Source organism: Saccopteryx bilineata, chromosome 1 (assembly GCF_036850765.1).
Source record: "Saccopteryx bilineata isolate mSacBil1 chromosome 1, mSacBil1_pri_phased_curated, whole genome shotgun sequence".
NCBI classification, from domain to species: domain Eukaryota; kingdom Metazoa; phylum Chordata; class Mammalia; order Chiroptera; family Emballonuridae; genus Saccopteryx; species Saccopteryx bilineata.
In genome coordinates this window covers 318347548-318374636 of record NC_089490.1, presented here as the reverse complement: position 1 = coordinate 318374636, position 27089 = coordinate 318347548, and the positions used below count along the sequence as shown (strand labels likewise).

The window sequence follows — 27089 nt, the reverse complement described above, 5'->3', positions numbered from 1 at the left end:
GAAAGTCCTCTACCTCCCACCCAACACGACCTCAGTCTTGCAACCTATGGATCAGAAGGTCATTTCCAACTTTAAAAAGCTTTACACAGCCTGACCAGGTGGTGGCGCAGTGGATAGAGCATTGGACTGGGATGCGGAAGGACCCAGGTTCGAGACCCCGGGGTTGCCAGCTTGAGCGCGGGCTCATCTGGCTTGAGCAAAAAGCTCACTAGCATGGACCCAAGGACACTGGCTCGAGTGGGGGTTACTCAGTCTGCTGAAGGCCCGCGGTCATGGCACATATGAGAAAGCAATCAATGAACAACTACGGTGTCTCAACGAAAAACTGATGATTGATGCTTCTCATCTCTCTCCGTTTCTGTCTGTCTGTCCCTACCTATCCCTCTATCTGACTCTCTCTCTGACCCTGTAAAAAAAAAATGTGTTTTTTTTAATTTTAAAAAAAGCTTTACACAAAGCACTTGTTCCACCACTGCTTTGAGGTGCCTGAGAATACAAATCTAACCCTTCGAGAGTTTTGGAAAGATCACTACAACATCATGATATGTTTACATATTATTGACTTGGAATGGCAAGAGGTTACAAGAAAAACCTTGAACTCGGCATGGAAAAAGTTATGGCCTGATGTTGTTGCAAACAGGGACTTCGAAGGATTCGAACCAGAGACCGAGACTGAGGTAGAAGTGTTGGAGGAGATGGTGTGCCTCAGAAATTCAATGGGTCTGGAGGTAGATGAGGGTGACGTAAACGAGCTCGTCGAGGAACATGAGGAACTCTCAACTGAGGAGTTTAAGGAGCTACAGATGATGCAACATAAGGAGCTTCAGCAAGAAATTAGCAGTGAGGAGGAGGTAGAGTCGGAGGAAGTGATTTCTACAAGTAAAATTAAAGACATGCTGGCAATGTGGGAGAAGCTTTCAAGTTTTATCGAAAAGAAACACCCAGAAAAAGTTTCAACTTGTCATGCTTCAGCACTTTTTGATGACACTTGTTTTTCACATTTCCGTAACCTTTTAAAAGGCAGGCAAAAGCAAACCTCTTTGGATAGATTTTTATTCAAAAGTTCTACAAGTGAAAGTGCAGCCAAAAAGGCAAAAACAGTTGATGATTAAATGAAAAATTCGTAATGTTAAACTTAGGTTAAGTTTAAAGTTAAGAAAGCGCTTTTTTTTCTTTTTTCTTTTTTTTAACAGACAGAGATTCAGATACAGGGATAGATACGGACAGACAGACAGGAATGGAGAGAGATGAGAAGCATCAATCATTAGTTTTTCATTGTGACAGCTTAGTTGTTCATTGATTGCTTTCTCATATGTGCCTTGACCGTGGGCTACAGCAGACCAAATAACCCCTTACTCGAGCCAGCGATCTTGGGTCCAAGCTGGTGAGCCTTGCTCAAACCAGATGAGCCCGCGCTCAAGCTGGCGACTTGGGGTCTCAAACCTGGGCCCTCTGCATCCCAGTCCGACGCTGTATCCACTGCGCCACCACCTGATCAGGCTAGAAAGCGCATTTTTTTACAATTAAGTTTCTGTGGTTTCATTTTAAGTAAAGAAAGTGCAGTTTTAGTTTTGTTTAAAGTAAAGAAAATGCAGTTTTAGGTTGCATGTAAGTCATGAAACCATAATCATCTTAGAAGAAAACATAGGCAGTAAGCTCTCCGACACATCTGATTTATCTCCATGGGCAAGTGAAATAAAGAACAGGATGAACAAATGGGACTATATCAAACTAAAAAACTTTTGCACAGCTGAATACAATTTGAACAGAATAAAGAGATAAACCACACAGTGAGAGAACATATTCAACAATACATCTGATAAGGGGTTAATAACCAAAATTTATAAAGAACTTGTAAAACTCAATACCAGGAAGATAATCCAATCAAAACATGGGCAAAAAAATGAATAGACACTTCTTTAAAGAGGACATACAGATGGCCAATAGGCAGATAAAAAAATGTTCAACATCACTAATCATTAGAGAAATGCAAATTAAAACTACAATGAGATACCACCTCACACCAGTCAGAATGGCGCTCATTAACAAAACAACATGTAAGTGCTGGAGAGGATGTGGGGAAAAGGGAACCATCCAACACTGCTGGTGGGAATGCAGACTGGTGCAGCCACTTTGGAAAATAGTATTGAGATTCCTCAAAAAATTAAAAATAGGACTGCCTTTTGACCCAGCCATCCCACTTTTAGGAATATAGCCTAAGAGTACCAAATCACTGTTTCAAAAGAAGAAATGCACCCCCATGTTTATTGCAGCATTGTTTATAATAACCAAGATCTGGAAACAACCTAAGTTTCTGTCAGTAAACGAGTGGATTAAAAAGCAGTGGTACATATACACAATGGAATACTATGCGGCCATGAAAAAGAAGGAAATACTACCTTTTGTGACAACATGGATGGACCTGGAAACTATTATGCTAAGTGAAATAAGCCAGGCAGAGACATAAAAATATCATATGACCTCACTCATTTAAGGAATCCAACGAACAATGTGAACTGAGGAACGTAATATAAGCAGAGGTGGGATCAAAGGGACCAGAGGGAAAGCGGACAGAGGGAAAAGGGATGAAAGGATGGGATCAGAAAAGGGAAAGAGGTTGGTGAAATTATATATACACAGTACAGCGTTATAGAGAGCAGAAAAGCAAATCCTGGAGGAAAAGGGGGAGAGTGTTGGGGGGAGGGGGTAAAAGGGATGTAGAGGGGAATACGAGTGGGGGGATGTATTTGGTGAGACACTTGAATTTATGTAAACACAATAAATTAAAATCAATAAAGACAAAAAAAACAAACATATAAACAAGTAACATAGTCATTTATTATCACTGTCAAGGATGATTCACTGTAGCTAATTTATATGATAGGAAGTACAGTAGATTTGTTTACACCAGCATCACCACAAACACATGACTAATGTGTTGGGCTAAGATGATACAATGGATATGGTATCACTATACAATAGAAATTTTTTACTTTCATAATAATCTCACAGGACTGCAGTCATGTATGTGGTGTATTGTTGACCAGAATATAATCAAATAACTGTAATGCCAAGAAACAGGAAGCTTCCAAAGAAATGGGAGAGATATCAGTACCCATATGTGATCTAAAGTAGAAAATTATATTAAAAAATGGAAGACATTCAAAGCTTAAGCTTCAAGAAAGAGCAGAATATGTGTTCATATTAAAATCGAATCTGTCTCAGGAAATAATGAGATACAAGAATGTTAGTAAGGGACTAACATTAAACATATAAGTAATCAGCCTTCCACCATATTCAAATCCTTATCACAGAGATAATATACTTGACCCTCTGGTAGATGTAGGGTAAAATAAGCTATATTCACCCTTACATTAAATTTTTTTACTTTAAGTAATGTTGTTAGATATCTATCTCCAATATCCGTGTATTTCTGGTGAGACCATAATTCTAAACCACATGCTACCCTGAAAAATCTAGCCAGAATTGAGTTATGGTTTATTTCACCTCTAATTGCCCTTTGTACTAGTACTTTAAACAAGATTATCTAGCCTGTATTCATTATCTATATGATTATCAGACTTCTGAGGGATGAAAATATTCCAAGAGCCAGGAATGAGAAAAGGGAAATCTGGAAAAAGCTATTTCATATCCTGGCGCATGTGAGAGCACACCAAATGAACAAAGATCTGCATGGAGCCTAAGGACAAAAAAATAATATTAATCAAAAGCCTAAAGGCAACCCAGTAAACAAACAAACAAACAAAAAATCTTAATAAGCCTGTCTCTCTACCTGCCTGTCCAAATGCTTTCCACCTGTGCAGATCCATTCCTGCCTGTCCAGCTGTCTCCACACCTGATCCTCACTTACCTGAGCACCCATCTCCTTCACGGGCCCCATCGCTATCCCACCATTCCCAAATTCTTCCAAACTATCCAACTGTTTTTCACACCAACCAGCCCTATAACCTGCCTGTCCATCCATCTGTTCCCTCTGCTCTTCCAAAGACCTTTTTACCAGCCCCATTGTCCTACCCAATTAAATATCGTCCTCAACCTCCAGCCAGAGTTACTCCCAGATTTTCTAGCAGTTTCCCTTTTCTACCCACTCCAATTCCTTCTGGCCCACTTGACCATTTATCACAGCCCTCCCAAAGTTCCCCAACTATTCCTGATTCTGACTCACAGAGCAAGTTATTAAACAAAACTTTCAGGCACAAACATTTTCTTCCAGCACAACTTTGTACCCCAGTCACACTATTGCCTGACCTTGTTCACCGTTCCCTTCCAGCTCAACTGGAAGTTTTGAAGCCTTCCAGTTTATCCAATCAGCACCCTCATCAACTGGTCCCCACTCTTTCTTATATCTCTCCATTGCTTGAACATCCTGGTAGCTTAGGTCCTTTTGAGTCAATCCAGCAACCTATTCCACAAACCACATTGTCAAATCTGCCCCAGGCCTTTGCAGACCATCCACCTACCTCAGTTCTCTCCCCTCCACCTCCCTGTCATTCTCCAGCCTCTTCTTTGTCTTTATCTCCTCCTACTTCTTCATCCTCTTCTTCACCGTCTGTACAGTTTTCTTCCTCTTCATCTATTCTTGCTTCTTCACCTTCCTCTTCAACCTCTCCATCCTTACCTCCCTCATCTATCCCACTTTTTCCCTCATCTTTTCATTCAACTCCCTCTCCATGTTTGCTTCCAACTTATTTAGATTTTCCCTCTCCAGTTTCTCCTGTTTCTTCTTCCTTTATGATTTCTTCTTCCTTTCCCCCTATGCTTCACTCTCCCCCTCTTTCTACCTCCCCAATTCCTCTTATTTCCCTCCATCCCTTCAATCCTCCTTACTGGGGGAAGAAAGTAGAGAAGAGAAGAGAAGCAAGTGGAATAGCGAAGAAAGAAATAGAGAAGAAAAAGTTGAGAGACGACAACTTTAAAGGTAAATAAATTGAGTTTATTAGATATTTTATAGAGTTAGCAATATTTTGTTTGGGAATGGTGATTGAAGGGGAAGGAATATGTAAGAGCTGAAAAGTCAAGAGAAACATATGTACTTTCAGTGTTCAGAAATTTGTGTTAAATCACTTCTTGCTCTCCCATCACACACACAAAAAAATCTCCCTGTGGTCATAAAACAATAGTCAGAAATCTAGTACTCATTGACCCAGACTATTTCAGTTTATCCAAATAAAGACATATATGGGTATTGGAGATAGGTATATATCCCCTTCCAAAGCACTTTTTATCTTCATTGACTTGAATAATTGAAATAAAATGAATTAGGCATAAATGCCCTTGAGATTCACACTAATGATCCCTAGTGCAGTAGCAGTCAGCTTTTTATATATTTCATGCCCATTCCACCTGCACCCCAAAATCTTCCTTTGTTCTTTATTTTTCACATTGTACATATGCTGAAATGTAACATGCTATAAGTTTCTAGAAGATACAAAATTCTAATAGAAAATGATGTCATCCCCTGATGATTTGGGGGCTGACATTTTGGCACACTGGAAATAGATTCTACATTTAAAGGTATCCTTCTATGGCATAAAAACCATGCTTAAATATTTGATACAACTGAAAACAAATGTATACACATTCCTCCATGAAATAAGATCCAAGCACCAAAACCTAGTAAACTAGAATGGATATTCCTGCCTACCCTGACAATTTTTGTATTTTCTACCAGCCTGAATCTTCAACTAACTCAATTAAAATTATAGGAATACCTTTCAGCCATGATATCAACTCAAAACTAAGGGTAATATAAATTATTATTATCCAGATAGGAATGTTCTTAAAGAACAGAAGACTGACTCTACACATTTACAAGAATTTCTTCTATATCTTAAGTAATAGAGGAATAGGATTATATAATCAAAGGCATGAATAATTGGGCATTCCTACATAAAGGTGGTGTACTTTATTGGGACCATAATCCTACAACCATTTGTATTCCACTATTGACTGCCTTAAATTCCCATCATAATATGTCTATATATTTCTCCAATATCCTTATATGTGATTATCTGGACACAAAATACATGAACATGAATGTGTGATTTATATGTATATAAGAAGTTAATGTACTAAGCATTTCTTTATGTATGGTTTACAGAGCTATAAATAATGCCTTGCCTTCATCACTATCAAAAAATGATCAGAATCATCAGAAACATCTCTTATCCAAAATCAACTGTGATAAAGAAATGAAGGAAAATTGCAGAACAACCTTGGCTACTAGCAAAGATGCATTCCAGCTTAAACTAGTGGAAACTCAGAAACTCCTAGAAGATCAGCATCTAAGTGGTTTGCAAGTATGAAACTATAACTATGGTATTAATATTTTAAGATCTAGTAATAATTCTGTTAATTTTTGCAGTATTCACCACTAAAGAAATGTATGCTATCTGCCAAGGATAGACCATGAAAGAGAATGTGGATGAGTCAGCACAAATTCATCAGAGATGCTAGAAAAATAATTTCTTAGTTTTTCCTTATCTTTTACTCATTTTCGTCTCTGCTTCCTCTAGTCTTCTTTTTCCATCTTATATTTAGAAAAATATGCTTATGAATGTTATTTTCTGACAAACATGAAACCTATTTGAAAGTACAATGTAATATAAGTGTCACTGTTAGAGATTGGATTAGAAAATGCAACCTGAAAATTATAATACATGTGAACATTAGGTTCTTAATGGAAATAGGATACAATTAGCTAGAAACAGTGTTTATATTCCATCTCTTAGGGCACTTACTTTGTAATTCCCACCAATGAGTGGGAATTCAGTTGATTTTCCTGAAATATTGATTGATACACTTTATTTTTCATGAGTTTAATTACACACATTTATCAGATTCCTAGTAGGCTCAGATCAACATTATATTTATAACTTTGGCCTGATTCATTCAATAACTAAGCAATAGTGGCAAGGCCAACAAAGCAGAGCAAGAGACTTCTGGCTATGATAAGGTGCCATCCTGCCATAAACAACTATAATCCTGAATAAAATGTACGAGACAAATGTTTTTAGACATTAAACAATAGGCAATATAGAATATGATCTTGAAAAAAAGGGGAACAAATGAGATAAGCCCTATGATCAACAGGCTTTTTACCTGAACATATTCTCTTGATAAGACTCAAAAAAATTCACAGGTTACCCATCTGCCTGTCAAAATAAGCAAACAAACAAACAAAAACACTCTTTTTTTTTCAGAAACAGAGAGAGAGTCAGAGAGAAGGATAGATAGGGACAGACAGACAGGAATGTAGAGATGAGAAGCATTATCAGTTTTTCGTTGAGACACCTTAGTTGTTCTTTGATTGCTTTCTCATATGTGCCTTGACCGCGGGCCTTCAGCAGATTGAGTGATCCCTTGCTTGAGCCAGCAACCTTGGGTCCAAGCTAGTGAGCTTTGCTCAAACCAGACGAGCCCAGGCTCAAGCTGGCAACCTTGGGGTCTCGAACCTGGGTCCTCCACATCCCAGTTCAATGCTGTATCCACTGCGCCACAAGATTGAAAACTAGACACACAGCATAATCCTTACAATGTCCAACATTCAACCTACTGGACATGTGAGGGAACAGGAAAATATAGCCCATAACTAGGAAAAAAAAATAGTTAATGTAATCAGATACAGAAATGACCAGCATGATGGAATTAATGGGCAAGAATTTAAAACCATTTTTGTAAATATTTTCAAGGAATTAAAGTAAAAATGAACATAATGAAAAAAGATAGTTTGCCTGACTAGTGGTGGTGCAGTGGATAAAGCTTCAACCTGGAAATGCTGAGGTTGCTGGTTCAAAACCCTGGACTTGCCCGGTCAAGACACATATGGTAGTTGATACTTCCAGCTCCTCCCCTCTTCTCTCTCTCTCTCTCTCCACCCCTACTCTCTAAAAAAAAAGAAAAAAAGAAAAAGAAAAAAGATAGTTTAATGGAACAAAATAGACCTTCTAGATCTGAAATGTATAATATTTGAAATGAAAATTTCACTAGATAGGTTTACCAGTGTAGGCATTACAGACAAAAAGATCAGTGGCAGTAAAAATCATCCAGTTGAATCACTGAGAGAAAAAAAAGGCTGGAAAAAATGAACAGAACATTATTGACCTATGAGACAATATCAAGCAATATAACATATATTTAATTAAAATCCCACAAAGGGCAGAAGGAATATTTAAAGAAATAGTGACTAAAAATATTTCACATTTGATAAAACTATACATTCACAGATCCAAGAAGCTCAACAAACTCCAAGAAAGTTAAGCATGTACATATGTGCCCATATGCATGCACACACACACAGACACACACATACCACAAAGGCACATCAAAATCAAATTAAACCAGAAAAGAAAATGGTACATTACATGGATATAAACAAAGATAAAGAGGACCACTAACTTGAAGCCAAAAGACAAGGAAATAACATTTTTAAAATTCTGAGAGAATGGGGGAAATGACCAATCTAGAATCCTGTATCCAACTAAATTATCCTTCTGAAATGGAGGAATAATAGGTGTTTTCAAGTAAACAACTGAACACCACTGTACTATACCAATGTGTGCACTACAAGAAATGCTACAATAAGTTTTTCAGACAGAAGGAAAATTATATGAGATAGAAACTCCTCATTATATGAGACAGAAGGCAGATTAGTGGTTGTTATGGTGGCTAGGGATTGACTACAAAGAAGCATGAGGGAAGTTTTGGCAGATGGAAAAGTTTTATACATGGTTTGGTATGGTGGTTATGGGTGAATAATTTGTCAAAACCCTTTGAACTATACATTTAAAATAGGTGCCTTTAGTGTACATAAGTAGCCTCAATAAAATTTATTTAAAAACTAAAACACACACAAAAAAAGCCACAAAGTGTGTTAAGTCTAGTACAGTTTATATCAGTAACTTACAAGCAATACTTGAAGCTGATTATAACATTTCATTGTTTAGTGGTAAGAAAAATTCTGGAGAAAAAAAATACAGTGTAGTGAAATCAGAAGTTACTGAACTTCTTTTGAGATGCTTTGGGAGATGAAGCCATTACAGACCTATTCAAACAGAAATCTTAGAGCCATAGACATTACACTTACATGTAGAAGGACCTTCAAACCTAGATTTCTACATCTCATTAAATGCAATCTCAAAGTTATCCAGGCCTGGTTTTCTTATCATTAGTAATTAAAATAACTCAGTTTCAAAAACAGGCATTAGAGAAGCTGTAATCTGTTGTGTTCTCCTAACTAGGTTGAAGTGAATAACACTTTAAAAAGAGATCATAGTACTGAAGTATGTTATAAACAGGGACCAAATGCTAGTAATATTGAACTCTTGTGAATCATTTTAAAAATTGTTTCACCATAAATATATCAATTAGTAAATATTAACTGTACAAACTAAAATATTTCTATTCTATAACTAATTTTCTTGGTTTTTTTGTTTATTTTCTGTGCTAGAAAAATAATATATTTTGGTTTAATATAAGGATATCTAACTTGTATAAAAATGTATGAAAAATCTTAAGAGATGCAAATTTTGTTTCTTTGAGTTTGTTTAACTTTTTTACTACATTTACAATTTAAAGTCTTCTTGAATTTATTTCTATATATGTGACACAAGATTAGTGCATTCTAGATAAGATGTGAGAAACCAGAAATACCTTAAAACATAAGAATGTAGAATTTATGGAAATTATTACTTTGCCAAATCTCAAAAAAAAAAGGAGCCATTAGAATTATTTAGGGAATTTTAAAATAATAATAATAATACCAATACATGAACTCCATCCAAGTATTAAATCAGCAGTACCGAGGCATAGATATTTTTACAAAGCTCCTTATGTAATTTGAATGTGCAGCCAGAGTTGGGAGAACTCCACCATGTGGACTGTGAAATTAACTTTTGTAAAAAGATGTAGCCCTTCCAACAGGAAATTCACATTAGGGTCACAGAGTTTTTAGGAGCTTCATTCAAGTCCTGTGAATATTTCAGGGAAAAAATGCCATTGGTAAATAACTTTTTCAGAATTTCACATGCTATTATGAAACCTTCAAGAAACCTCATGCTCTGAATGGAATAGCAATAGCAAAATTATTTTCTAAGGTATAACTAGTTAAAATAATTGAGTAGTTTTAGGCATAGAAATTAAGACAAGAACTTTATTATTCAAGTCTTTGTTAGCTCCCTCTTTTTCAGTCTGAGGACTGCTCCAGGGATATAGATTATTTGTATGCCTACACAGTTTATAATCATTTTACTGTATTTTATATGTCAAGGAGAATTTGGCTCAGTAATAACAATGTGTTGAATCATAAACTTTGTCATATAAAAAATTTCTAAGCTGTAAAACTTGTTCTTTTTCTTTCAGAAAATTTGTGATGAAGTTAGTCAGATAACAAATTCTGAAACCCTCTCAAGTATCGACAGTCTTGAGGCTGGAGAACGTGAAGAACTCTATTTAACACTTAGTAATAAGGAGCCTTCCACATCAGTCCAGCAGAATTCTGTTTTCCTCAAATCAGCAAATCTTCAATCAACTAATCTAAGCTGCTTTGATGAAAATAAACTGTCATTCTCTAAAACTCAACATATAAATAATTGGCTAATAAATTTAGGTGATCCAGATACTCAAACTGTTACACCTTTCTCAGATATTTTAAGTAAACCTAATGTTCTACCTTCATGTGAATGCTTTAATAGTGAAGAACAAGACTCATCTGCTCTATGTAGAACTGAAGAAAGAGCCACAACTACTACTAACAATTTAGTAGGCTTTGGATGTAGTTCACCCATATTTGTACAGGATAAAAAAAGCAAAAAGACCTCTAAAACTAGCACTGTGGGGACAGCTGACTCCTCTTCTGGAGTATTCAGAAGAGAGAGATTATTAGTTACTGAGCACCCAACATTTAAATTCAACAAAGCCTGGAGTGCTCCAGATTCTCTAACCCAAGAAGTGGCTACAACATCAGACCAAGTGAAAAATCCTGAGTTAACTCAAGAAAATAGAACAACTTCAATTTCTACTCCATTTGTACCTGTGGCACCAGCTTCAGTTTTGCCATCTAACACACAATCAGCTAGACCTTTACCAAAGAACAGTATACATATAAAAGAAATCAATCCAGTGCAGTGTTCTGATAAGTTAGGGGAATTGAAAGATGTTAAAGATAAAAAGATAAAATATTTTAATTGTAATAAAGAAGAGTTTCTTTTATTTTCAGATAGTTTTCCAGCTGCCTATATACCTGACAACTCTGATTCAAAAGATAAAAAACAGAAAATAACTGAAATGTCACCATTATCATCTAACGTAATTTCAAATTACGACTTAGTTGGTCAGCACAGGAAAATAAAATACAATAGTCATGAGAGAAGCAGTGCAAGGTTTCTTAAAAGTATTTTAAAGAAAGAATCTAAATATAAACATGATTATTTTAAGGCACTAGTTATAAATCAAGGCTTTACGTTAGGGAATCAAAAAGCAGAAGCTATCAGAGATAGTATTGAATTAACCAAACAAAAAGGGGAAAGTGCAGAAATTCCAAAGACTATTAAAAAACTTAGGTGGTTTGATGAAACTGGAGTTACAGGGAAAAAAGCTGAAGATAATCATTCACTGAAAAATAGAATAGAAATAGCTCAACAGTGGTCTCATCCACTTCATGTTCAAACTAATATTGGTGTAGACAGCAACATAATAAACGTTTCTGCTTGTGCTGTAAATTATGCTAATAGAAAAAAGCCCAAGGATGATTCTATCTCTGAGAATGTTGCTGCTTTAGGAGGATCTGGAACAAACCATGTGACTTTGAACTGTTTTATACCTTCAGATTTTAACACTTCTAAACAAGCCTGGCCAGCCTCAGAAAAAGAGGAAAGTAAATATTCTATACATAGTGGTGATTCTAAAACTCAGAAAACTAATCTTCAAAGAGGTAAAGCAAAGGTAACCAGAACAAAATCTGCTCAAGTCCAATCAGAGTTTATACATCTGAACAGAAAAGGCACTGTTATTCGAGCACATTCTGCGAGCAAAGACAACACGTTTTTACAAGCTCAGGGCAAATTAACTGTACCTCATTTTCCTAAATCTCCATCAAATATTAGGAGTGATAAAAATATACAAGTATCTCAGTGTCAATCAGAAATGCCTGAAAATTCTCAAAATATCATTACAAATAACTATTTTAATTCAGAATATGTGCTTCCAATAGAATACAAGTTGAATCAGTGGAATCCAGAAAGTAGTCTTCCACTCTCTCATGGTTGTTCTGACTCAGTCACTGTGATGCCATCTCTCCCATATTGTTCTTCTGAGTGCCAAACTGTAGCCAAAATAAATTATTCAAATGGCACTCAAATCATTGCCCCGCAAGATGGGCCGTTATATTGTACCCAAAGAAGTTCTGTTTATGAAGAAAGTCACCACTCTGTGGCTTTCAGACCTACTAAAGAAGAATCTGTTCCCTCGAGGAAAAGACCGCATAAAATTCTGGGTCAAAATGGAAAGGCTACTGGTAAGAATGAATTTATATATTTTTATAAATAAAATGTACAATTTTAAATTCATGTGAATTTTTTCTTATTAAGGTATAGCAACATATACCTTATAGAGATTATTGTTAAATAATGACAACTTTATAGAGACAACTTATCTTCCTTAATATTGCACCCTTGTCTACCTAGTAGCTGAAGTTTTTAAGAGAAGTACCCATCCTTTGCTAACTGAAATAGAAACTTTTGCTAGCCTCCATTATTTCCATGACTTTTGTTGGTTTAAAAGAGGGAGGACAAAGAATAGGGTCTAATTCTTTATCTCATATTATTCTGTTATTACCCCAATATTATATTCAAAATATCTATCAAAAGAATCATAGTAAAAATATCTAACTAGATGAATAAATGTTGTTATAATATTTTTCTTTTAAATGTTTGTTAAATTGAATTGTTTAAGCTAATGTTAGATGTGCCAAACTCCTCTATTCTTCTTCCAAAAGAGGAGCAGCTCTACTGTTTTTATATGGAGACAAAAATTATAGCATTACTTTAAACTTTTTTTAAAATTCTCTATAGAGTGTCATTGCCCTTCATAGTTGGCTGATGCCTCATGAAGCTACTTGCCTCTGAGGAAATGGACTAGGAGCCCATAAATTTTTCTTCCAGTGGGAATCAGTTGCCTATTGAGAAATAGATAGGACTTGGTGAGGGAATCAGAAAAGCAATACTTTCCTTTTCCCAAAGGTATGAATAAATATTAAGAAAATATAAAGAGGGAGTTAGTTTAAAGTTGAATATTTAAAGTGTTCAATTAGATCATGAGATTTTAAGAACAAGGGACTTTTTTTGTAATTCATCACTGTATCTCCAGGTCATAAGTATCCTGGCACTTAATAAACACTCCAACTTTGCTTGAATTGAATGGACACAAGCCATATTGGCAGATGGAAACCAAGTGCAAAGACTCCAATCTAAAAATCTTCAGCACTTATCTTCAGAAACCTAGGAAGAGTGGAATCAAGAAAGTAATATTCCACTCTCACTTGTTTGTTCTGACTTACTGCAATGCCATCCCTTTTCACCCAGCTATTTCACAATGTAACTTTAGTTTTTACTCTGCTTCCAAAAGATGAAAGCATCATACAGATTTGACATTCTGAAATAATGATAAATGAATATGAATGCATACTTTCTTTGAGTTCCTACTCTGTGCCAGTTATAATGCCCAGTGCTTTATACTTGTTCTCATTTAAACTTCTCAAAAATCCTGAGAAATAAGTATTTTTTATAATAATACCATTTGCAAAGAAAGAAATGGAATTGCCCAAGGTCAAGAACTAGTAAATAGCAAAATTGGTATTTTAATCCAAATATATATGACTCCAATTTTTGTTTTTCTACTAAATCTATATAATAAATAGTTATTAAGCAAATATATTTCAGAGTCTAAGCTAATCAGGAAAATATTAGGAAAAATAGTTTCCTAATAGCTCAAGCATTCAAGGGTAGCATATTAAAATTATGTTTTCATTCTCTGATAAAAGAACATACATGTTTACTTGGAGAAACTAATATTTAATCAAATGAGGTAGTTCTTAGGAGTGTTTGTATAAGGGATACTGGAAAATGTAATGAATTTTAACATTTTCAGCCATGTTTCTAAAGAGAAATATTCAAACTGTTGTGTTTTACTATTCTTAATACAGTGATTATACTTAGAAAATCTAATACTAACAATACTAAGTACTTTGTATGTTCAGTCATTTGAACTTATTTTTTAAAACTAAATATTAAACTTTGAAGATGAAACCTTTGCTAACACTAGAGTTCAGAAGGCATCTATTCATTTTTTTATTCTACTCTATTTACCAGGTCATTTTTATTCTCACAGTGTACCCAGAATTCAAAATTATGGAGGGCATCTTCCTCTTTATTAGTTTTTCCAGAATTTACCAGCAAAACTCTCCAATAAAAATTCTATTTCCTAGAGGCCCAAGCCATTCAACTATACGACTTCCTGACCTCTCAAGTTATTTTCTCCTTCCCAGATGACTCGGCATCTGATTCACAATCTTTCTTTCTATGCAGTCTTTGCCAAAACACTGCTAGTTCCACATTCATGTGGATGAACAATCCAGCTCTCTGAAATCTCTCAATTCTTTCTCATCTCTAATGATTTTCTGTACTATTCTGCCTCACATACCCATTCCTTTTGTCATTCCCTGGACCTTGTCAACACCCGTAACTCGTCTACATCTAAAATCAGTAATTAAATTTACATACTCCTCACTGACTACAACATGGTATTTGCACAAAGATATTTAGACCAATGGAAAAGAATAGAGCCTAAAAACAGACCCACATATATATATATTTGAGACTCACATGCTTGACTTTTGGCAAAAGTTGCACTGCATGCCAGGGAGAAAAGACTTGTCTTTTCATTAAATTGTGCTGAGTCATTAAATGTGCTTTTCATTAAATTGTACTGAGTCACTAAATTTAGATGATCATGTGGTACTAGTAAAATGACCCTTAACTCATACCACACATAAAAATCAATTCTAAGTAAATTGTAGATATAAATACAGAAAATGAAAATAAATGCTTCTAGAAGATAACGAAGACTTTAGAATGGGCAGAGATTTCTTACCCAGACATAATAACACTAACCATTAAAGAGAAGATTGATAAATTGAACATTAAAATTAGAAATTTTTTAATCAAAAAATACCATTAAGATATTGAAAAAACAAACCACAGAGTGAGAGAAAATATTTATAATGTATAATACTGACAAAAATGCTCAGATCCCAAATTAATAAAGAATTCCTACAATTAATAAGAAAAAGACAATCCAATTATATAAGTCAGGGTTCAACCAGAGAAGCAGAACCAATAAAATATATTAAGATTTATTGCCAGGGACTGGCTTATGTGAAAATGGGGACTGTCTAGGCAAGTCTGAAAGTTTTAGGGCAGGCCATGAGGGAAGGGGCAGGCAATAACTCAGAGGAGTAGACTACAGTTTCTTTCCACAGGGAGAATTTTTTATTCTCACAAAGAAGCCTCAGTCCAGCTTCCAAGGCCTTTGAACTGGTTGAATCAGGTGTAACATCTTATCTAGGATAATCTCCCTTACTTAAAGCAAACTGATTATGGAATTTATTTTATATTATTTTTTTAAGTGAGAGGAAGGGAGGTAGACTCCTGCATGCATCCCAACCAGGATCCACCCAGCAACCCCATCTTGGGCCAATGCTGAATCAACTGAGGCATCCTCAGTGCCCAGGGCCGACACTTGAACCAATTAAGCCACTGGCTGTGAGGGGGAAGGGAGAGAGAAGGCAGAGACAGAGGAGAAGAGAAGCAGATGGGCGCTTCTCATGTGTAACCTGACTGGGGAATGAACCCAGGACATCCACACATAGGCCAACACTCTTTTCATTGAGCCAACTAGCCAGGGCCTGATTATGGATTTTAGTTACATCTACAAAACACCTTCACAGCAACACCGACCTTGGTGTTTGGTTGAATAACTGGGGACTATAAACTAGGTGACACATCAAAAAGACCATCACACCAATGTTTTTAAGAAGCCAAAATAGATGAATAAGCTTTTCATAAAAGGAGATAGCCAAATGGTCGGTAAACCTGAAAAAAGGCCTCAGCCTTAGTCCTCAGGAAAATTTGAATTAAAACAACTAAGATACAGATTTAATTTTGAGTTGTAGTAAAAATATCATATCTAGAATTTTTATAAAAGACTGGAAATTTGGCCATATATACCAGTACAAACTATATTATATATTATGTTTGCAAAATACCAAGTTTTTCAGCTATCATATTAACAAGTAGATAATATTTAAGTGCATGTATGTGAATTAAATAATACATAAACAATTTTAATCATGCACTGTGTCTGTTCGGCAGTCTACAATCCATAAAACTGAACATCTGCACTAAGAACAATAAAGCACAAAAACAAATGTTACAAATCAAGAAAGTCCAGAAGTGTTAGTAGATCTTTCCTCTAGAAGATTTATGAACAAGCTAAAAGAAGGGATAAAGTCTTGATGTAGCAATTATATGGCCAAGTTAATTATCATTTAAAGTATTTTTAAAGCTCTTCAAAAATGCAAAGATAGGGACTCCACAAGATTTAGGAAAGACAATTCTAAGCATAGCAAACAATCTAGAAACTTTATCACTGTCTAAATTATTACACTAGAAACTATAACATTTAGTATATCTAGCATTTAGCTTAGTTAGCATACCCATGTGATATAATGCTTTCTAAACTATAGATCATGACTTATTAGTGGACTGTGAAATTAACTTAGTGAGTGGTTTTTAATGAAATTTAATTTTAGAATCAGAATTTCTAGAATAGAAACTACCACAGTGCTACATGTATTGTAAGGGTATATCTATTTCACAAAACGGTATATGCACCCTGGATCACAGTGCAAAATATATTTCTTTCCGTGAAACACAGCCAAATCAGAATGACAGCCACTAGCATGAAGGTTAAGAGCTAGAGTTTTAGATTTTGGAGACTTAACTGCTTGAGGATAAATCCCAGCTTTTCCCCTTGATTAGCTCTCTGACCTTAAGCAAATTAGTTATCCTTTCCTATGCCTTAATTTATCTGTAAGAATGGTAATGGTAATTAATAGTGCCTTTAGCTTTAGAAGACCCTCGGCAATTATAAATGCTCAACAAAATTAGCTAGAATTATGTTATTTCTTACTCTCAAAGATCAGATGTTCAATTACTAGCCAACTTCCTTAGAAGTTGAAAGCTTTTGTGTCTTTGTTATTATATAGATTAGATTGACATTTAGTTATAGTTTTATATATATAGTTATAGTATATGCATGTAGTTATATTGGGATATGCAGAACTATATGCATATGAATAGCTACATATAGAAAATATATATATATATATATATTAGCTATAGTAACATAAATTGGATTCAACATTCAAACTCATGTTCTCCAGTACATAATTTTAGGGCTAAAAATATTTTCATTTTTTTCCTACCTGAATTTTTTATCACAAACACACACACACAAACTCCCATATATTCCCCAAAATGCTTGTATGCTTACACACATATTAATATTTTATGCCCCAGATCAATGGAAGTTTCTATGTTTCAGCCCTCAAAAACTTCTTAACACATCCATCAATGTTAGTTTATGCCTTGGTTGCCTTTGTACATAATGTTCTTTTTGATTAAAAAGGTTCTTTTACTTGGGAACTCATTTTTCCTTTAAGACCAAGTATATCCTTCTCCGTGAAACTTCTCTTGATTCTTACAAGGACACTCTATCTTCTGTACTTTCATTTAATTCTGTTCATAACTCTACATACAATATATGTATACTGTAATAAACCATTTAAATTCTTCTAAACTATTAGACTTCAAAAATTTTTATTGTAACACTATTAATAAAAATTTTTGAGCACATATATATGCCATACATATATATTCCGTTAAGCACCTTAACCAGAAATTGAGTTTTTACACAATGAAACATATAAAATACGAACTTTTAAATAATCTTGAAATTTTGTAGTTTATACATAATATATTTTTAAATAATTATAAAATAGTTTTATTACTTATAAAAACTTTTTCTATTATATATTATTAATAATAATTCACTGATCATTTCAAATGCCTTATCAATTCGGACTTCATTTCATATACTATCATTAGCTAATACCTCCAGGCACAATATGCATTTAGGGTGAAGTTTACTATGATTTTTTTGCATAATTTTTTATTTGTGATCCTAACTTTTTTATTAACATGATTATACTGTCATTGTCATTGTATAGCAAAGAGTTTCTAATGAGAATAGAGATATATCTGCTGTGCCTTTCTTATTAACCTGTGCTTGCAGTATTTGGATTATCTTTGATCTCTGATTTTGCAAGAATATATTTTAATTAGTTATACAAAAAATCTAGAAAAATAATAAAAATATTCATGTACCCACCACTCACCTTAAATATTAAACCATTACACATGTAATGGAAGCCCTGCAAGTGTCTTTCTTAGCCTCGTTTTCATTTTGTGAGGACTCATTCAGATACAACAAGATATCCATAATTCACTTACTAGAGCACACATAAAATTTAGTACATAGAAGAAAGCAAAAGCACACTAATGAATAACACTGCCAACCTCACACACTTAGAATCTCTACTCTTCCTCCAAGACAGCTCTCTCTGTGTGCAATATTTGACTGTTTACCTTGCAAACTGACAAGGGTGCCAGTATTAACCATATACAAATTTCCTGTCCACAGTTTGGAATCCATTGGGTGCCGGGGCCACACAACTGTGTGGGTGGTCAACACCACTAACGCCCCCCCACTCTGAGTTGTTCAATGGTCAGCTGTGTTACCATAGTATAAAGCTTAATGATTAACTTTTAGAACATGAATATGAAGCAGTATTCTAGTATGTTCTATCTGCACAGCAGTGATTTATTTTGGTTTCGCACCACACTTTGGAGCTCACTGCTCTAGACTTCGAAAGCAGAGATTTTGTTTAATTCATCATTGTAACCATGCCATGCATAGTACTTATTAAGAGAATAATATGTAAAACAATAAAATTTTGCTAATTGAATGAAACAGTTTCTGTAATGTTTGAAGGTAATTTGGAAGTTTGTGTTGGATATATGCTACCTACTCAACTTGTATACCTTTGACATTGTACTGGTATTTGTTTAAGATTCTATTTTGAGAAGAAAACGAATTGTTGAAAATAAACAGAGGAATCTTTTAGAGCAGATAAAAAACCCTGGATCTGTAGGACAGAAGTGCAGTGAGCAAATGAATGTAAGTACATTATTCATAAAAATCTCTATTGAGTAGTGGAAAACTGTTTGGAAAACAGAATGTTCTTAAATGACTGTGCTCTTGCTATAAACTGTGCTCTGCAACATATATATAAGTCAGGGGTCTCAAACTCAACTCAGCGTGTGGGCCGCAGAACAAGATCACGGCCTTTCAGCGGGCACACTAGGTCTACAAAAGGCAACTGTTACGCAACACTTTTCTCACTGCAGTTGAAAACAAAAAAAAAATCAGTACAACAAGCACAATCGTACATGCAGTTTACTCAGTGTTACAAAATGACCAGAAACTGTAGTTCACATCACAACTGCTGTTAACTAAGCTAATATCTAGCTAGGATGCTAGAGAAATGAAAAATACAAGTAGGCCCCTAGGCTTACTTAATTTTATCCAAAATATTTTGAACTTTGTGGATTAGACTGCGGGCCGCACAAAATTGTTTGGCGGGCCGCATGCAGCCCGTGGGCCGCGAGTTTGAGACCCCTGATATAAGTATATCCAAAGCCATTGTAAAGCAGCCTTGGAATCTCTATGCTAGGAGCTTGCTGTACTATAATTGTTCGCAATACTTTATAGTAAAAAAAATAACTGTTATTCACAACAAAGTTATTTAAATATACATTAAGAAAGAAAAAGGAAGCCCTGGCTGGTTGGCTCAGCAGTAGAGCATCGGCCCAGTGTGTGGAAGTCCTGGGTTCAATTCCTGGCCAGGGCACACAGGAGAAGTGCCCATCTGCTTCTCCACCCTTCCTCCTCTCCTTTCTCTCTCTCTCTCTCTTTCCCTCCCATAGCCAAGGCTCCATCAGAGCAAAGTTGACCCAGGTGTTGAGGATGGCTCCATGGCCTCTGCCTCAGGCACTAGAATGGCTCCGGTTGCAATGGAGCAATGACCCAGATGGGCAGAGCATCACTCCCTGGTGGGCATGCTGGGTGGATCCCAGTCAGGCACATGCCGAAGTCTGTCTCTGTCTCCCCACTCTCACTTCAGAAAAAAAAAAAAGGAAAAGTAAATTAGAACCATGGATAAAGGAAACAAGTATGCGAATTATAAAGACTAATATAGTTCCCACTGTTTGGATCTGAGCTTCCTGGAAGACATGGTAAAAAGGAAAATAGGATGTCTTATAGGTCTCAGCAGATTTTGATAATGATTTGTCTAAGACATACTATTTAAAAGACATTTCCCATGGAGAATCTTCTATAGTGGACCTTGAAGTTTATAATGGACATATCCCTCCCTAGTAGTAAAAGTGAACAACAAATGAATAGGGAGTTTCATATGGCTGTTTGAAATAGAAATCTTCAATAAAAGTCAAGCATAATACTATTAATTTTAAAATTAGTGGAGGTAATTCTGTGAGAGCTAAGTAAATGTGACCTAAATATGATATTTTCGAGGTGCCTAATTTCATGTAAGGGACTGAATTTAAAATATTAAAAATTCTGGATGGATAAGTGAATAGCATTTCTCTTGGAGTTTCTACAGTAAATATCACTTCTGACTTTTTTTTTTAACAGAATTGGAATAGTGCCTTATTAAGAATTTATATTCCAAGTGATAGATTGAGGATCCTATTGTTTGTATGTTGTAGAAACTATCAATTTTTATATGAGCAAACTTATTAATATGTAGAACTATCAACCATGATATATCTTATCAGCAAACAAGTCATTTATTTATGTAAATAAAGTTGTTCTATTACCAGTATATTTTTACTGCTCAATACCAAACAGTACTAAGTTATAAACATGACTTTCTGATTACAAACATTATAATGCCTAATAAGTTCTTTGTTTAACTTCCATGTTGTTCACATCAGACATCTCAAAATCTATAAACTGAACAAAATTTAATCTTTTTTTATTTTTATTAACATTTTAAATTTAAAAGTAACATGTAATTGTTATAACAAAATAAATGAACAAACTAATTTTTTTTTTATACTTTTATTTTTTTAATGGGGTGACATCAATAAATCAGGATACATATATTCAAAGATAACAAGTCCAGGTTATCTTGTCGTTCAATTATGTTGCATACCCACCACCCAAAGTCAGACTGTCCTCTGTCACTTTCTATCTTGTTTTCTTTGTGCCCCTCCCCACCCCCTATCCCTCTCCCATTCCCCCCTCCCCCCCGTAACCACCACACTCTTGTCAATGTCTCTTAGTTTCAGTATTATGTCCCACCTACGTATGGAATAATACAGTTCCTGGTTTTTTCTGATTTACTTATTTCGCTTCGTATCATGTTATCAAGATCCCACCATTTTGCTGTAAATGTTCCGATGTCATCATTTCTTATGGCTGAGTAGTATTCCATAGTGTATATGTGCCACATCTTCTTTATCCAGTCATCTATTGATGGGCTTTTTGGTTGTTTCCATGTCCTGGCCACTGTGAACAATGCTGCAATAAACATGGGGCTGCATGTGTCTTTACGTATCAATGTTTCTGAGTTTTGGGGATATATACCCAGTAGAGGGATTGCTGGGTCATAAGGTAGTTCTATTTGCAGTTTTTTGAGGAACCACCATACTTTCTTCCATAATGGTTGTACTACTTTACATTCCCACCAACAGTGGATGAGGGTTCCTTTTTCTCCACAGCCTCTCCAACATTTGCTATTACCTGACTTGCTAATAACAGCTAATCGAACAGGTGTGAGGTGGTATCTCATTGCCGTTTTGATTTGCATTTCTCTAATAGCTAAAGAAGATGAGCATCTTTTCATATATCTGTTGGCCATTTGTATTTCTTCCTGGGAGAAGTGTCTATTCATATCCTCTTCCCATTTTTTTATTGGATTGTTTGTTTGTTTGTTGTTGAGTTTTATGAGTTCTTTGTATATTTTGGATATTAGGCCCTTATCTGAGCTGTTGTTTGAAAATATCATTTCCCATTTAGTTGGCTTTCTGTTTATTTTGTTATCAGTTTCTCTTGCTGAGCAAAAACTTCTTAGTCTGATGTAGTCCCATTCATTAATTTTTGCCTTCACTTCTCTTGCCATTGGAGTCAAATTCATAAAATGCTCTTTAAAACCCAGGTCCATGAGTTGAGTACCTATGTCTTCTTCTATGTACTTAATTGTTTCAGGTCTTATGTTTAGATCTTTGATCCATTTTGAGTTAATTTTTGTACAGGGAGAGAGACTGTAGTCCAGTTTCATTCTTTTGCATGTGGCTTTCCAGTTTTCCCAGCACCATTTATTGAAGAGGCTTTCTTTTCTCCATTGTGTGTTGTTGGCCCCTTTATCAAAAATTATTTGACTATATATATGTGGTTTTATTTCTGGACTTTCTATTCTGTTCCATTGGTCTGAGTGTCTATTTTTCTGCCAATACCATGCTGTTTTGATTGTCGTGGCCCTATAATAGAGTTTGAAGTCAGGTATTGTTATGCCCCCAGCTTCATTCTTTTTCTTTAGGATTGCTTTGGCTATTCGGGGTTTTTTATAGTTCCATATAAATCTGATGATTTTTTGCTCTATTTCTTTAAAAAACGTCATTGGAAGTTTGATGGGAATTGCATTAAATTTGTATATTGCTTTGGGTAATATAGCCATCTTGATTATATTTATTCTTCCTAGCCAAGAACAAGGTATATTCTTCCATCTCATTATATCTTTTTCGATTTCCCTTAACAATGGTTTATAGTTTTCATTATATAAGTCCTTTACATTCTTTGTTATGTTTATTCCTAAGTATTTTATTTTTTTTGTTGCAATCGTGAAGGGGATTATTCTTTTGAGTTCCTTCTCAGTTGTTTCATTGTTGGCATATAGAAAGGCTATTGACTTCTGTATGTTAATTTTGTATCCTGCGACCTTACTGTATTGGCTTATTGTTTCTAGTAGTCTTTTTGTGGATTCTTTGGGGTTTTCGATGTATAGGATCATATCATCTGCAAAAAGTGATACCTTTACTTCTTCTTTTCCGATATGGATGCCTTTTATTTCTTTGTCTTGTCTGATTGCTGTGGCGAGAACCTCTAGTACCACATTAAATAAGAGTGGAGAGAGTGGACAACCCTGTCTTGTTCCCGATTTAAGGGGGAAAGCCTTAAGTTTAGTGCCATTTAATATGATGTTGGCTGATGGTTTATCATATATGGCCTTTATCATGTTGAGATATTTTCCTTCTATACCCATTTTGTTGAGAGTCTTAAACATAAAATTGTGTTGTATTTTATCGAAAGCCTTTTCTGCGTCTATTGATAAGATCATGTGGTTTTTGTTCTTTGTTTTGTTGATATGGTGTATTACATTAACCGTTTTACGTATGTTGAACCATCCTTGAGATTCTGGGATGAATCCCACTTGATCATGATGTATTATTTTTTTAATATGTTGTTGTATTCGATTTGCTAGTATTTTGTTTAGTATTTTAGCATCTGTATTCATTAGAGATATTGGTCTGTAGTTTTCTTTTTTTGTGCCATCCTTGCCTGGTTTTGGGATGAGGGTTATGTTGGCCTCATAAAATGTGTTTGGAAGTATTGCTTCTTCTTCAATTTTTTGGAAGACTTTCAGTAGAATAGGAACCAAGTCTTCTTTGAATGTTTGATAAAATTCGCTGGTATAGCCGTCAGGGCCTGGACTTTTATATTTGGGGAGGTTTTTAATGGTTTTTTCTATTTCTTCTCTACTGATAGGTCTGTTTAGGCTTTCTGCTTCTTCTTGACTCAGTCTAGGAAGGTTGTATTTTTCTAGGAATTTATCCATTTCTTCTAGGTTGTTGAATTTAGTGGCATAAAGTTTTTCATAGTATTCTACAATAATTCTTTGTATATCTACAGTGTCCGTGGTGATTTCTCCTCTTTCATTTTGGATTTTGTTTATATGAGTTCTTTCTCTTTTTTCCTTGGTAAGTCTTGCCAAGGGTTTGTCAATTTTGTTGATCTTTTCAAAGAACCAGCTCCTTGTTCTATTAATTTTTTCTATAGTTTTTCTGTTCTCTAATTCATTTATTTCTGCTCTGATTTTTATTATTTCCTTTCTTCGGCTGGTTTTGGGTTGTCTTTGTTCTTCTTTTTCTAGTTCCTTAAGGTGGGAAGTTAAGTGGTTCACTTGGGCTCTCTCTTGTTTGTTCATATATGCCTGAAGCGATATGAACTTCCCTCTTATCACTGCTTTTGCTGCATCCCATAGATTCTGATATGTCGTATTGTCATTTTCATTAGTCTGTATATATCTTTTGATCTCTGCACTTATTTCTTCTTTGACCCATTCATTTTTTAAAAGTATGTTGTTTAGTTTCCACATTTTTGTGGGATTTTTTTCCTCTTTTTTGCAGTTGAATTCTAGTTTCAAGGCTTTATGATCAGAAAATATGCTTGGTACAACTTCAATTTTTCTGAATTTGCTGATGTTGTTTTTGTGGCCCAACATATGGTCAATTCTTGAGAATGATCCATGTACACTGGAGAAAAATGTATACTCAGTCACTTTGGGATGAAATGTCCTGTAGATGTCTATCATATCCAGGTGCTCTAGTGTTTTGTTTAAGGCCACTATGTCTTTGTTGATTCTCTGTTTGGATGACCGATCTAGAGCCGTCAGCGGTGTATTGAGGTCTCCAAGTATGATTGTATTTTTGTCAGTTTTTGTTTTAAGATCAATAAGTAGCTGTCTTATATATTTTGGTGCTCCTTGGTTTGGTGCATATATATTAAGAATTGTTATGTCTTCTTGATTCAGTGTCCCCTTAGCCATTATGAAATGGCCATTTTTGTCTCTGAGTACTTTTCCTGTCTTGTAGTCAGCATTATCCAATATGAGTATTGCTACACCTGCTTTTTTTTGGATGTTATTTGCTTGGAGTATTGTTTTCCAGCCTTTCACTTTGAATTTGTTTTTATCCTTGTTACGTAGATGAGTTTCCTGTAGGCAGCATACAGTTGGATTTTCTTTTTTAATCCATTCTGCTACTCTGTGCCTTTTTATTGGTGAGTTTAATCCGTTTACATTTAGTGTAATTATTGATACTTGTGAGTTCCCTATTGCCATTTTATATCTTGCTTTCTGTTAGTTTCGTGTCTTGTTTGATCCTTCTCTTTCGTTTTTCTATCTTTTGTTTTTATTTGGTTGTATTCCATACATCTTTCCTCTGTTGCTATCTTTTTTATCTCATGTGCTTCTGTGGTGGTTTTTTCAATGGTGGTTACCTTTGAGTAATGAAAAGGGTCCCTACCCTGTTCATTGTAGCGAACTATTTTGTGAGTACTTTTGCACTCCATCGTCCTTTGCTACTGTTAATCTCCGTCTTCTCCCCCTCTTTCTTTTTGTTGTTGTCACAGTTTAAATTTGGTTTTATTGTGTTCTTCTTGGAGCTTTTACTTGTGGCTCTGTTTTTTTTTGTTCTTTGTATCTGATTGGAGAACCCCCTTTAGTAATTCCTGGAGTGGGGGTTTTCTCATGATAAATTCCCTCATCTTTTCTGTATCTGTGAATGTTTTTATTTCTCCTTCGTATTTGAAGGATAGCTTTGATGGGTATAGTATTCGTGGCTGAAAGTTCCTCTCTTTCAGGACTTTAAATATTGGGGTCCACTCTCTTCTAGCTTGTAGAGTTTCTGCTGAGAAATCTGATGATAATCTAATGGGCCTTCCTTTATATGTTATATTCTTCTTTTCCCTGGCTGCCTTGAGAATTTTTTCTTTGCTGTTGGTTTGTGTCAATTTCATTATGATATGCCTTGGAGTAGGTTTGTTGGGGTTAAGAAAACTTGGAGTTCTGTTTGCTTCTTGAACTTGAGGCTTTAGTTCTTTCCACAGGCTTGGGAAGTTCTCATCTATTATTTGTTTGAGTATGTTCTCCATTCCATTTTCTCTCTCTTCTCCCTCTGATATACCTATTATTCTTATGTTATTCTTTTTGATGGAGTCAGATAATTCTTGTAGGGCTATCTCATTTTTTTTAATTTTTGAGTCTCTTTCTTCTTCTCTCTGTTGTGCCTCAAGTTGCTTGTCTTCTATTTCACTAATCCTCTCTTCTATCTGACCTGTTCTATTAGCTAAGCTTGTTATTTCGTTTTTCAGCTCGTGAATTGAGTTTTTCATCTCTGTTTGATTTGTTTTTATAGTTTCAATTTCCTTGGACATATATTCTTTGTGTTCATTGAGTTGTTTTCTGAGCTCCCTATATTGCCTTTCTGTGTTTTCTTGTATATCTCGGAGGATTTTTAGGATTTCTATCTTGAATTCTCTGTCATTTAGCTCCAAGGTTTCCAATATATTAAATTTTTTCTCCATAGATTTTTCCTCATCTAGCTGTGTTACCTCTCTTTCTTTTGTATCCATGATATTCGATTTTCTCTTCCTTAATGGCATCTGAGGGTGGTTTTGTTGATAGTATTAATGAGATTTAATAAAGAATAAAAGTTAAAAAAAAATTTAAAAAAATCGAAAAGAGTTGTTTTTTTTAAAAAAAATTAATAATGAAATAAAGAAAAATAAAATAAAATAAAAATTTTTTAAAAAAGGAAATTATTCCCCCCCTCCTTTTTTCCTCTCCTCTCCTCTCCCCTCTTTCTTGAGAAAATCTTGTGGTGGACTGTGAGTTATAACAAACAATGCCTGTGATGGAGGGCCTGAATTGGGGAAAAGTAATAAAGGGGCAAAAAAAAGAAAAAAAGAAAAAAAAAAAAAAAAAGAGTGTATGGACCCCCAAAAAGCAAATAAGGAAAAAATTTGGGTCA

General features: G+C 35.0%; 1 protein-coding gene across 1 annotated transcript in view; it reads left to right on the top strand.

The window, feature by feature from the left end:
• CEP126 (centrosomal protein 126) overlaps positions 1 to 27089 on the top strand; it is an 80307-nt gene that overhangs the window by 32288 nt on the left and 20930 nt on the right. Inside the window, exons 5-7 of the mRNA XM_066252760.1 lie at positions 6122 to 6320; positions 10381 to 12532; positions 19268 to 19374. Of these exons, the coding sequence (XP_066108857.1) occupies positions 6122 to 6320; positions 10381 to 12532; positions 19268 to 19374 (2458 nt within the window). The remainder of the gene's footprint in view (positions 1 to 6121; positions 6321 to 10380; positions 12533 to 19267; positions 19375 to 27089) is intronic.